Genomic DNA, 13912 nt, shown 5'->3' with positions numbered 1-13912 from the left:
CTCAATCCACAACACCTATATTCTGGCTGCTCTCTCCTCCGTTCTTTGCATGAGTCAGTAGTTTTCTCAGCTATCTTCTGTTAAAAACAAATATCTCTTTATATAAACAGAGACAAGGGGAATGGGGTAGAGGGAGTTAATCCAAATTATTAAAGTGGTTGTAAACTCTCCCCCACAACTTTGTCCCATGTAAATCAGCATAAAAAAAACCTTAATGAACACTGCTGATATCTCCTTACTTGCTTAGCATTGTTGTAATCCTTTTTGTTCCTCATAATGACATCACTGAGCATGCCCAGATCTCCCCTGATTTACGGCACACTCTGTGTGCTTATCCATCTGTTATTAGGACTTCCTACAGCACAACACAAATCCCAGGAGGCTGCAGAATCATTCAGAGCTTCCTCCTACACACCATGTGCCCATGCGACATGACATGCAATGTAAACATGGCCATTACTGCAGTCTTATCAGCTGAAGCTGACAAGACTGACAAAGGCAAACATTAGACAATCGGCACAAGTAAATACTATGAAATAAAGCAAGTCAGCTATGAACAGGGAAGCAGGGTTGCCATAGAAATGTTGGATTGAGAAGGAGGCTTGGTTAACAGTACAGGTTAGTGCTCAATGTAAGCGCGGAAATATACTCCACTGTGGACCCAGAAAACAATACTTAAGATGCCGCTGCCTTACCCTTGGAAACAAGTTTTTTTAAAGTTTCTTTAAACAGTAATTAATGTGATTTGGGCTGGATTACAGTGGCTATAGTTTGATAATTACTTATTATAAAATGGACTAAATGAAAAGCAGAGTGGGAGAGTTTACTTCCTCTTTAAGGCTGGGTTCACACTGCAGCGATGCGGGAACAATGCGAATCCGCTGCGGGTTCCCGCATCGCATGTCTCCCGGCAGCAGTTCACACTGCCCTATGCGAACTGCTGAGAGTGTCAGTGAAACGTTAATGACACCCCCAGATCAGTTCGCATATCGCAGTGCGATCTGCAAACTCGGACAGGAATCGGATCGCATGGTGTGAACACCCATGCGATCCGATTCTGCTGCGGACCAAAAAAAGGGTCCTGTGCGAGTTTGGGCCGGATGCGATGCGAATTCAGCCATACTATCTGTATGGCTGAACTCGCATCGCACAGAGATCGAATGCGATTTGCACTGCAGTGCGAATCACATCCGATCTCATCACCGCAGCAGTGTGAACCCAGCCTTAAGCAGTTTAGGGTCCCAGGGTTGAATGAATGCTCCACCATAGATACTGTAACTAACAAGTGAGTGAGCATTGTCACTCTAGGACAGGAAGTGTTATTTGTAGATTAATTAGGAGAAAATAAATAAAATGCAGCAAGACAAAAAGAAAACCTTTAACTACCATATCCAAGCTGCAATTTAGATTTTTTAGGTTTACACTTTAAAATAAGTTTACCTTTGATAACAGGTTACACCCGTATTTAGGGTGTAAATGTAACCAAAGACCACTTGCCTGCGCCCCTCCAAACCCCTGATGTGAAAGGGGGCAGGGGATCTTCTCCCCGCAAACACTGTCACAAAATTTAAAGAGCATGTGGATAAGGCCTCGTCATTCATTCACAGCGACCTGTGAACGAACAAACAAGTATCACCTCCCGCTGTAGCAGACGGCTTGTAGATCTCAGTGAAATGTGAGGGTTCTGGCGAGCGCTCACATAGATCATTGATCTTCCTGCTATCCAGTAACTGTCTGTCCATAGAGGACATGCAGGCAAACAGCTATACTGAGATTCTGGCATTGCACCTAAAATTTACCTATTACGAGTGCAATCCACGGCAGGCTATATTTAAAGGTAACTTATCCTTTAAAGTGTATTGTATGCCAACATGTTTTTTTTTTTTTTTTTTTTAATGGAGTGAAGGAGGATTGAAGTCCTATGTTTCTACTGCTAACTGGGGCTCTCAGAGGGATGCCTCTGCCTTCTTGTCCTACTAATAAATGGTTTCCACCAGACAGAGGGAGGGACAGTCTTCAACAAGGACACAATGAAAATCTGAGAGACGTTCTAACCTTCACCACTCTGCTAAAGAAAAGCATTTTAATTTGTATGTTGCAGTTGGTGGGCTCCACACACTGGTAAAATGTTGTCTGCAGTTCAAGAAGTGAGGAAAATCTCATTAAAGTAGAACTCCAGGCTTTACCTAAACTAATCCTAAAAATGATCCCTCCTCCATCCTAACATCTTTGCCGACTGGCTGCATTCACACCTGGGGGCTTCGAATCGCCACAAATCTACCCAAGATTTCAAAATGCTCTGCTAAAATGACAAATCACAACGCAAATTTCAGATGCCATTCATTTTAATGGCACCTAAAAACACAGTGCAGTTCTGCCTCGATTATCACGCAGCAAGCCGCATCACATGGCACTTGTTGCCCAAAAAAGCGCCCGATTCTTTTTGGTCGACAAGCTTCACATGATGCAGTTTGCTGCAATTGCAGCGCGATTATCACACGACAACCACAGCAGAACCACACCATGGGTTACCTTAAAGAGGAGTTCCAGCCTGGGAAAAAAAAAATAAAAAAAATTCAGCAGCTACAAATATTGTAGCTGCTGACTTTTAATATAAGGACACTTACCTGTTCAAGGAGCCCGCAATATCGGCACCCCAAGCCGATCCATCCATCGGCTCCAGGTATAGGCATCTTCAATAAGGGAAACAGGCTTCACAGCCTGTTTACTACTGTGCACATATCGCGCTGCACTTTCTGAATGGTCACGCTGTCTTCTGGGACCTGTGTGTCTCCCAGAAGGCAGCGAGAGGAGGGCTGGAAGTTTTGTAGATCGCCGCACAATCTTACACAGAAGTATGAGCAGATAACTGGTTCCTCCTGGGGAGAGCTTCCACTTTTGGGTGGAGTTCCTGCATTTACTAAATTAAGAGGGGGGGGGGAGAGCTAGGGCCACCAGAGGGGGAACCCAGAAGATGAGGATCAGGGCTGCTCTGTGCACAGCCATTGAACACAGCAGGCAAGTATATTTAGCCTGCTCTAATCACATCATACCCACTGTGTAAGTCAGCGGAGCTGCAGGGGAGAAAAGACAGCTCTTGACAATGGCTGGTAGTGGTGATGCCACTGGCTGACAAAGGGGAGCCGGAGCACGCGATTGGACTGGGGAGGCCTGACAATAGTGAAGTATATGCATCTTTCTTACACAGGTTGATCAGCATAGGTGGTAAGGTGGGAGTTGGCAAGGATTTATAAGAAGGATTTGTTAAGTTTAGCTTGGACTTCAACTTTAACAGTACCCCAAACCTCAGTAAAAATGACCACCCCCCCAATGTTATCCAAAACTAAAGCAAACACATTTTGGATGGACAAATTGGCTTCAACACCTCGTTCCAATTACCCAAAAGATTTCCATGTTTCCCCATCAAACGTCTTGTTTCGATTAACCGTTTGCAATAGTAACCACAGAGCGTGGGTTATTAAATGAGACCTTAACCCAAAATGGAAAGGACAACTTATCTATCCTCTTCCTCCCCCATGCCTCTAACACAGTGTTTCTTAACTCCAGTCCTCAAGGTGCCCCAACAGGTCGTTAGCAGGCTTCCCATTATTTTGCACAGGTGATTTGATCAGTTTCACTGCCTTAGTAATTACCACAGCCATTTCATGCAAAATGTGGAATGCCAGGAGGTACTTAAAGCAGAATTTCCATTTTGGGTGGAACTCCGCTTTAATGCAATCTTTGCATTAAGATAAAAAAAAAAAAGTCTTCTGTGTGCAGAAGCGCCCCTCCCACTTACATGAGGACCCCCTCTGTCCAGCGATGGCCACTGGTGTCTCAGCCGCCCAAGATGCTCCTTCCCGATTGGCTGAGACACATTGGCTCCCGCTGTTGTCAAAATCAGCTATTCAAATCAGGGGAGAGAGAGAGAGAGAGAGAGAGAGAGAGAGAGAGAGAGAGAGAGAGAAGGTGGGGTCGGGGCTCAGTGTCTGAATGGACACAGGGAGCTGTGACTCTTTTCAGGTGCACCATAGCAAGCTTCTTGCTGTGGGGGCAGTCAACAGGAGGGAGGAGCAGTGAAGAGGAACCCAAGAAGAGGGTCCAGCTGCTCTGTGCAAAACCTACTGCACAGAGGAGGTAAACATGTTTTTTTAAATGAGACTTTACAATCTCTGTAAGATCATGAGGGGGTTGAAAGGCTAACCTCCCATGAACAGGATTATTGGAAATGTTGCTTTGAGTGTATTCTGACAGTGAGGGAGTCCCACTATCAGAATAAAATGAAAAAGCAGGGAGGATCATGTAATCATCAGTGAAGATGACCAAATCTCTTGTAGATCAGGACATCTGTAGCCAATATAGTAGAGTGTCAGGCAGTGAGATTTACCACTGATATCATGCAGACGAAATGCTGATCATTTACAGACAAATTCGGATTATCAAACTGTGTTGTAGTGGTAGTATCTACCAATACTGGACTATCCACCTGATCAAACAAACAAACAGAACACAGATCAGTCACAAAAATGAAAGCAAAAGCAGCAATACATTTAGGCCTCATGCACGCTGGATGTTAAAATAACGTTATGAAAACACCAGTAGCTTTGCAGTGAGTTTTTCAACATTTTTATTCAAAAGTTTTTTGCAGTAGCGTTTTTCCGCATTAGCGTTTTTTTTTTGTTGTTTTTTTTTTTAAATAATGGATCAAAAATGTAAAAAAATAAATAAATAAATAAAAAAAACTGACGAGCCGCGTTTAAAGGTTAGAGCGTTTTTTACAGCTGAAAAAAACCCTCCTCAGAACCCACTAGTTTCGTTTTTGTTTTTTTTTAAAAAGCCAAAAACAGACTATGTGTGCATGGACACACAGGATAACCTTTATGGACTGTAGAAAAAATAAAAAACGTCTGAAGCTAAAAACAGCTGTTGTAAAAACGCCCAGTGTGCATGAGGCCTTAAAAGCAGTTCGTAAACATATGCACATGGGAGCAGTCATACGCGAATATACCATGTACTAGTTCCACTTCCTGCTGTACACTGCAACACAATGGCTATGCTCCACTGCTGCTCACAATGGAAGTCTACAAACCAGCAAACTTATAAAAGACGTTTCACCCAGTATATAGATAAAATCTCATCTCAAAATCTGCCAAGAAGAAATGAGACCGAGTGATTCCAGAAGTGACCACTCTCTGTAGTGGCTTAGGCCTCATGAACGTGGCCCAATACTATAGCAGTTGGCAAGATTCTGCATCAAAAGTTGTCCACGCTGCATCTAAGCTCCAATGGACATACACATTTCCATGTCTGTATGAGATGAGGGGTATACACCTAAATGTTGTTGATATTTACATCTCACTCCCAGTCATTCTTGCAGCAGTGGTGCATGGACAACTTAACGGGAAGATGTACACATAAGGCCTCTTTTACACGGGACGGATCCGTGATTATCCACCGCGTGGACATCCGCTTGCTCAGCGGGGATGGCTCCGTCGATGCCCACTGAGCAGGAAGATGACAGGTCTGTCTCTGCACACTGCGCAGGGACAGACCTGTCAGAGAGCCGCTCTCCCCTATGGGAGAACGGATGACAGTAGACCGCAGAGTCCATCGTCACTTGATCCAATGTCGCATGGAAAAGTAGGTTTTTCCTCAGTCACACTTTTTCTGATCGGAGCGGGTAGGATGTAGAGGTCTATGGAGCATCCATTCAGGTCAAAAAAAAAACACCTGACAGGCGGACCTGAACATATCATCCATGTGAAAAAGGCCTTAGAATATACCTGCATCTAAATCTCCCTTTCCTCTGAAGCCTGACATGCAGTGAGGAAGTACTGTGATGCCTCCTCACCACCTGTTTTAACTTTTTTTGAAAAAAAAAAAATAAATAAATAAAAACTTGCCACAACTGCAAGCATTGCACATGGTTGTGGAGCGCTTACGGTGCTTCCCTATTTGCTTCAATGTGTGGCATTCAGTGGGCTTGCTGCCCTTCACATGTAGGCGCAAAGCATCAAACAGCGGCATGTAAACACCCATCTGCTGCCTATTGCGGTGCAAGGAAAGGGGGGGGGGGGGTCTAATTGAAGCCTAATAGTTTGCAGTCAGCTGTGGTGGGTATATGTGTAGAATGATTTCAGTCTTCAGGTCATTAGAACGGCACGGATGACTGCACACGGTTTACATTTCAAACCTGGCAGTGTCCATTTATGCTGTAGACATGTAAAGGTTTGCACAGATACAAAATGTTCATATCTGTGCCTATACACATTGGCCCTGTGGGGAAAAAACAAAATGCTAAAAACGTAGTCTGTGCACATTGCACAAGGAGAGCCCTAATACCAGCGCTGCCTCCACTGCAGCCAATGTTTTCTCTTTTGCAGTTACAGCCACCACTATGATCTTAAGAAGCCAATAATTTTTGGGCGTGTCAGATCAATGCATCTTCATACTATGTAGTTTGGCTCCCAATTCTTGGCTGCTACATCTCTACTGTGCCCCTGCAGCTCTGCAGGGACTAGGAATGAAGAAGCAGACATCAACATACCCAGAAGTATTGGATGCTGAAGATCCTATTGGTTACACTAGATCTGCAAAATAGCGAGGATCATTTGCAATTTAGGTGAACTTTTTTTTTTTTAACATTACCTTTTGCCCCCTACAGCAAGGTATCTAAATGTACAATGTTTATGTAAAGCGTTGCGTAAATTGACAGCGCTTAATAAGTACCTAAAATATACAAATTAAAAACTTTACTTTAAAGCAGAGCTTCACCCTTCACCCTTGTTTGTACCCTCCACTGCCACATTTAGCACTTTGAAAGGGGGGGGGGGGGGGGGCCGGTACCTCGTTTAGACAGCTACCCACTTCTACTTTTTTACTCAGTTTGCCTCCCCCCCTTCCCCTACAGTCTTCTGGGACACATCACAGGTTCCAGAAGACTATGGGACCATTCACAAGCTCTCGCATGTGCAACAGGAAAGAGACTGAAGCCACAGGGCTTCACTTCCCGTTTCCCTTAATAGAGATGCCAGCACCTGTATCCGAAACCGATTACAGAAGAATCAGTACAGGTGAAGACATTGCTGGATCCCTGGACAGGTAAGTGGCCTTATATTAAAAGTCAGCAGCTACAGTATTTGTAGCTGCTGACTTAATTGTTGGGGGGAGCCTGGAGCTCTGCTTTAATGCATCCCCTGCATTAGGGCTGGTTCACACAATGAACCACACAGGCACACACTGTGCGTTTCACATGTGATGTGGTGTGATTTCAGCCCAGGTGCACACTAGAAGGTGGTACAGGAAAAAACGCAATTGGTGCAGATTTCCCACACCACATTCAAATTACACTCCGTTTGCAATCAGCGGTGGATGTCAATGCAATGTTAAATGACAGACTCAGGTCTCAAATGCAGTGCGTTTGCCTGCACTGGATCACATGGTACAAAACGACCATGCAATCCAGTTGCAGTGCATTTCTAAAATTAGTGCATGCACTACGTTGGTGTGATGCGGTGCGATTTGAGCCCATTAAAAATAAATGTATGGGCAAAAAAAAAAAAAAAAAAAAAAAAAAAAAAAAAAAAAAAAAAAAAAATCGCACAAGGCTGAATCGAATGTGACTTGCCCATGATTGTGGTGCAATTCTTAGCATAGACCAGGGCTAAAAAACGTGCCAGACTAGAACAAAAGTAGTGCATGCACTAACTTACAAAACACAGCAACGAGTTCACGATACCTCTGTACCATGTAATCCAATGGAGGTAAATACACCATTTGCAACCTTCATTGCACGAACATACTGCAGTGCATTTTGAACACGGTGTAAGAAATGCGCATTGAACTCAAGTATCTTACACTGCATTCGAGAATAATTATATATATATATATATATATATATATATATATATATATCTTGGTGCACCCAAACACTTACCAGAGTTCTCTCTTGATCCAACACAGCTCCTCTTACCTTCCTGGTCTAACAGGAGGCTCTGAGAGCAGGCACCTACTGCTGTTCAGTCAAATCCTGCAAGGAGGGAGGAGGCACATGGCAGAGCTGCTCTGTATGCATTTATAGACACAAACAGAGCCCGGCTCAGAAGCACGCGGCTTGTGGAGGAGGCACGGACAGCACCAGCAGGAGATGCCATAGGAGGAGGTATGGGACTGCTCTGTGCAATACTATTGCACAGAGCAGATAAGTATTACAATTTTTTTTTTTTTTTTTAAATATAAAAAAAGTCAAAAAACTTACCAATATGCACCACATATTAGCAAATTATGACAGACTTACCTGCACACGGAGTCCCCCAGCGAAGCACTGTAATGGCTCCCTAGTGCTGCCATCTTCAACCAGTCTTTCTTCTGGGTTCGCAGACTCTGACTGTGAATGGCCGGGGCACGATGACGTCACTCCGGCACATGTGCGCAGGAGCCCCAAACTCTGAAGGTATGGCATGGGTATATGATCCCTTCAAGTCACATGTGCTGATGAAGAGTGCCAGTTCAAAAGATATTCACTGTACCTACAGATAAGCCTTGTTATAAGCTTAACTGTAGGTACAAGTTAAAGTGGACTTCCACTTACAGGGGAGAAAAATTGTACATGCATTTACAACCACTTGAAAAGTCACATCAAAGAGTACACCCCACTGCAATAATAAATAAAAACAATGCTCGCTAACAATAACTACAGTTATTAGAAGCATTATTATTCTGGCTATTTTTTAGGACTGGCTGAACATCCCATCATGCCTTCCCCCACAACAGTAGTAAAGGCAGAGGTCCACCCAAAAGTGGAAGTGCCACTTTAAGCACTCCTCACCCCCTTATATTTCTTTTTTTTTTTGGGGGGGGGGGGGGGGGGGTTCACTACCTGCTCCCACTTCCGCTCGGGCCACCTAGGTGCCTCCAGCAGATGTTCTCCTCTCCCCCTCTCTGCAATCATTTGGGACACGTCACACAGGTCCCAGAAGATTGCCCAGCAGTTGAGGCACAGTGAGATTCGCACATGCGCACTGTGCACCTGGCTGTGAAGCAGCAAGCTGTCACAGCCAGGCACCCACAATTGCAATGCCAGCACCAGGGAGAAACGAGGGAGAGAGGTAGGGGTTCCGGCAGGCCACATCGCTAGACCGCGGGACAGGGGAGTCTGTGTTTATTATAAGTCAGCAGCTACACTTTTTTGTAGCTGCTGACTTTTAACAAACTCAAAAACGGCTAGAACTCGGCTTTGATGTTTACCATACAAAAGTAAAAAGGACAGAATACTGCAAGCACCAAGGATGTCAGGCTCTTACATTGTAGGGCAGAGGCTGGGCAGCAAGGTAACTCTTCCACTCGCTTCCCTTGAAGTTTGCTGGAGAAGCTCTCTGTCCTGGTCACATAGTTGCTGGGGAAGATGCCAACTCTGTCCTGAATCTTCCCCGTCCACCAGCCCTCATCGCCGGAGACACGCGAGTCCTTGGAGAGCACCTGGACAATGTCCCCCAGCCGCAGGGTCAGCTCATCCTCAGCGGAGGCCTCGTAATCAAACACGGCAGTCCAGTACAACTGATTAGACAGAGAGGGCGAAGGCGGAAGGACCCCAACACCCCCTCCGCCAAGGCCATCGTACTCCTCCAAAAACTCCTGTCTAGTGGGCGTGCTCCCTCGGTCATCCTGATCCTCATCGTCTTCTGAAACCAACGGGGCCGGTAAGACGGACGCATTGGGCACTCCTCTGGTCGCTCCGAATGGGGCTTTGCTAGTGCCAGGCAGGGAGAGAAGAGATCTGAGGGGCTCCATTGAACCGATCCATAGGGGAGAATGGGTGTATGGTGCCCGGTGCCCATGCACTACACTTCATGGGTGGGTAAGGGAGGAAGCAAGGTTGTGGAGGGCCCCCCCCCCCGAGTCCGTTCCCGTACACACCTCAGTCACCTCTAGTGGCAGGATACCTCCCAGAGTACACCGCGATCCAGGGGCACTAACACCGGTGCCATGGCATAGCGGCACAGACCGCCCTCAGCTCACGTAGAATCCTACATAAAGTTCACCAAGATCTCCAGGTGGGGCAGCTGGAAGGAAGTTATCACCCCCAATGGTGGCCTTCCATGTGACCCCTCAGACCTGAGGGAGGGACAGGCTGGATTACAAGGAGCTTATTCCATCCACCACAACACCAGCAGAACAAAGGGGAGCAGGGGGCAGGCCAGCATGGACAGTCAGGGCCTGAGGATGGGGATGACGAGGGCTTCACATGCACACTGCTCCCCAGGAAGGACAACTTGCAAGATACGGCCCTCTACCGACACACCTCCAGCCGGGCCAGGCCTTCACCGGCTCCCTTCACTCACAGGCAACGAGAAGCTGACCCGCAGCATCCCCCAGCTCCCTTCTCTCTCGGTCGCCCGCACCCATCCGCCCGGCACCCGTCTCCTTCTTGTCAAGAGTGGGGGAAGGAAGCTCGCAGTCGGCCGCCGCTCTTCTCCGCAATTGGCTGACGCAGCCGTCTGTCAATCCGGCTTTGCTTTTCTATTGGACGCCAGGCGAGCTTTTAACACATTCGGCTTCAGCCTATTGTTGACGCCTCCTGCATGAAACCTGCTGACCGCTCGGCTCTTTTTTTTATTTAAATAAACTTTAATGGTGCGTCCGTGCAAATACAAAGTACAGCGAGGGGCTGGGAGGGAGGAACGCCCACCTCAGGCAAAGGGACAGGTAGCAGCTGCAGCGATACCATTCTGCCATTTAAAGGAGAACTAAAGGCAAACATTTATTTTTGGATAAAGAAATAGAGGGATATCACATCTGTCAGTTTTTTGTCATCTGTGTCCCATTGGGGAGATTTCTTTTCATTTCCCATTGCCACAACAGGAAGTGAGAAGAAATCCCTCCAAAGGGATTAAAACTCCTAGTTGTCACCAGAACTAGTGTCCCCCTACTGCATCTGATTGTTTTTCAACAAGTCTGTGCACAGATGCACAGTGGTTCTGAGTATTCCAAGGGCATCTTGGTTGCACATTTTGCACATCGCTTCCTGGGAGTGGGATTTGGGTCTTTCAGCAGTTTGACCTGCCAGAAGACAAAAACACAGGGGGATCCGTTGGCAGTGAGACAAAAGCGCACTCCACCACACCATACTACAGTGCACACCTGGTGATACTAGTAACCCCCTGCTGAGCCCCAGCTAGCTAGTGATCACCACCACCTAGATGCTGTCCCACTGTACTGGACACAAAGGACACCCCCAAGTGCCTACCCGTGTCCTGCTGGTGCCTTCACCTCCCAAAGCCTGGGCAGATGGGATGTCATCCTCCTCTTGCATCATGGTATCCTGTGGTGTCTGCGCTGTCTCCTGCAGCCTTGCCATGTGTAAAACAGCACCATCTGACCTCCCTGCGCCTTTAAGGGGTTGGACCAGTTCCCTGGCGATGACCTGATCACCCCCCGGAAATGACGCGCTGCGTCTTCCGGGTCAAGCTAGCCTCCGGCCGCGGGTACACACCCCCCTGCCGAAGCTCGCCGAGGGGATGCCGTATCAACACCTCTCTCCATGCCTGGGCTCAGAGGGAGGAAGAATCCCAGACACCTCCTAGATCCTTCTTCCCTCTGAGCCCAGGCGTGGAGGGGGGATGGCCGCAGCCACATACTCGACCTCCTTCACGCCAGAACGGCTTTAGTAAGGTCCACTGACCCCCTGCCGCTCAGAGGCTCCATTCCACCTGCTATGGCTGCTGCACCTGCTGGACACCTGTCCTGGTCAGCTCTTGGGAGATGGAGCCCCTCAGGTCCTTTAGGCAACATGTCTCCTCCGGACGGAGGAAACACTAATGCCACGTACATACAATCGGACTATCCGTCGGACTTAGTCCGCCGGACAATTTGATCGGGTGTGGGCTCCAGCGGACTTTTTCTTCCCAAAAGTCTGGCGAACTTTGAAAGAAGACTTGACTCAAAATTGTCCGCCAGACTCTGCTTTCCGGTGGACAATCCGCTTGTCTGTGTGCTAGTCCGCCGGACTTTCCAAATGAATGGACTAGCCCACACACGGACTAAAGTCCATTCATTGTGAACGTGACTTCAGGTACGACGGGACTAGAGAAGGAAGTCAATGTCACCGTTTTCATCGGCGAAATTGACACCTTGTGAGCCTCGTTGCCTGGTATGGGTTCCCATGCTGGGACTGTGACATCATAAGGGGCGGGGTCACCATGTGACATCACCCGGTGACCCCGCCCATGATGCCTATATAAGTCGCAGCACAATGTCCCCGACATTACAGCGGGAGAGAGAGTTGTGTCAACATCGGAAGAAGAAGAAGGCGGCGGCATCGGCGGCAACGACAAACGAGAAGACCGGGCCAACGCTAGTAAAAGAGCTGGAAGAAGATAGCGGAGGAGCCCGGCAGAAGAACCGAAGAGCGGGAGAAGAGGCCGGAAAGCACGGAGAAGTCGGAAGAAGACCCCCGGACAACGACGAAGGAGAAAGAGCGGCAAAAGAGCAGAAGATAGCAGAGGAGCCCAGTGAGAAGACCCCCGAAGTCGGAAGAAGACCCCCGGAGCTGCCTAATAAACTACTTTAAAAACCTGTGTTGTGTGTTTTTTATTGACACTTTTTCCCCCCAGGTGAATGGATGGGGTACCTCATACTCAATCACATAGAGTGGGGGGCCAGGATCTGGGGGCCCCCTTATTAAAGGGGGCTCCCGGATTCCGATAAGCCCCCCGCCCGCAGGCCCTGACATCCAACAGCCAGGGTTGTCGGGAAGAGGCCCTTGTCCTCATCAACATGGGGACAAGGTGCTTCCCCAAAGCACCCACCCCCCATGTTGAGGGCACGCGGCCTGGTACGGTTCAGGAGGGGGCACTCGCTCGTCCTCACCCCCTTCCTGATTGGGCTGGGCTGCGTGCTCGGATAAGGGTCTGGTATGTACTTTGGGGGGACCCCCACGCTGTTTTTCAGTGTAGGGGTTACTCTTAAAACACATACCATGTGATGGGGCTTGCAAGGTGTCAATCTCACCGATGAAAGCGGCGACATTGATTTTTCTCTAGTCCCGTCGTACCTGAAGTCACGTTGAAAATGAACGGATTTTAGTCTGTGTGTGGGCAAGTCCATTCATTTGGAAAGGATAGTCGCGTGTACGGTGCATTAGACTGACCAGGGACCCGAGGGACCGCCTTTTAAAGAAATTAATGGCAATGTGTTTCCTGCATGTGAGGAGGAGCTCCATTTCTCAAGGGCTGACCTGGAAGACGACTGGGGGAAAAGGTATTTAGCAGTTTACATTTACTAAAATAATTGAACTTCCATGTTCTGTGTACTGTGGGAGACCAGATATAGTGATTGTAGGTTCTTGGGTTTAGTAATATGTTAAAGCAGAATTTCACCACAATCAAGCCCCTCCCCCATCATTTTCCACAATCTGCCATGTGCATAGATGCACCACAAGTCACTGTCAGGTTTTTGGGACCTGGCAAAGACAGGCAGCACATCTGTGCATTCTTGTAGAATCTCATATTAGCCAATGTATTTCATATTATTCACATTGATTTGCGTATGTTTCATTGATAATATAATTATTGTTATTTTTATTATTATATAGTAGTGGTCTTATCAATACTATTATTAAATAGTAAAACAATAATTATTAATCTGTATTAATGTATAAATATAGGGAAAGTTTTAAATGCTGAACTTTAGATGACCTCTCTGCTTCTTTCTCATACTTTTTATAAGATAGTTTACTTAGTGAAAGTTCATTAGAATAGATTTAAGTTATATAGAACTGTCCTAAGTCCCTGAAATGCATATAAATCAAACAGATAAGATAAAAAAACAGGTGATTAAAATAATTATGTGGAATACGGGAAAGTTATGTACAGAACATTAATTAAGTTTGACAGGGTCAAACAAAGGTCTGTTT

At 46.9% G+C, this 13912-nt stretch overlaps 1 protein-coding gene across 1 annotated transcript in view; it reads right to left on the bottom strand.

The window, feature by feature from the left end:
* Nucleotides 1-10428, bottom strand: part of MAP3K9 (mitogen-activated protein kinase kinase kinase 9) — a 119814-nt gene extending 109386 nt beyond the window's left edge. Inside the window, exon 1 of the mRNA XM_077464617.1 lies at nt 9303-10428. Coding sequence (XP_077320743.1) covers nt 9303-9789 — 487 coding nt within the window. The 5' untranslated portion in view covers nt 9790-10428. The remainder of the gene's footprint in view (nt 1-9302) is intronic.
* Between the last annotated feature and the right edge of the window lie 3484 nt (nt 10429-13912).

Source organism: Lithobates pipiens, unplaced genomic scaffold (genome assembly GCF_037356315.1).
Source record: "Lithobates pipiens isolate NorthernLeopardFrog02 unplaced genomic scaffold, aLitPip1_a1.2 Scaffold_30, whole genome shotgun sequence".
Lineage (NCBI taxonomy): Eukaryota > Metazoa > Chordata > Amphibia > Anura > Ranidae > Lithobates > Lithobates pipiens.
This window is presented reverse-complemented; position numbering and strand designations above follow the sequence as displayed.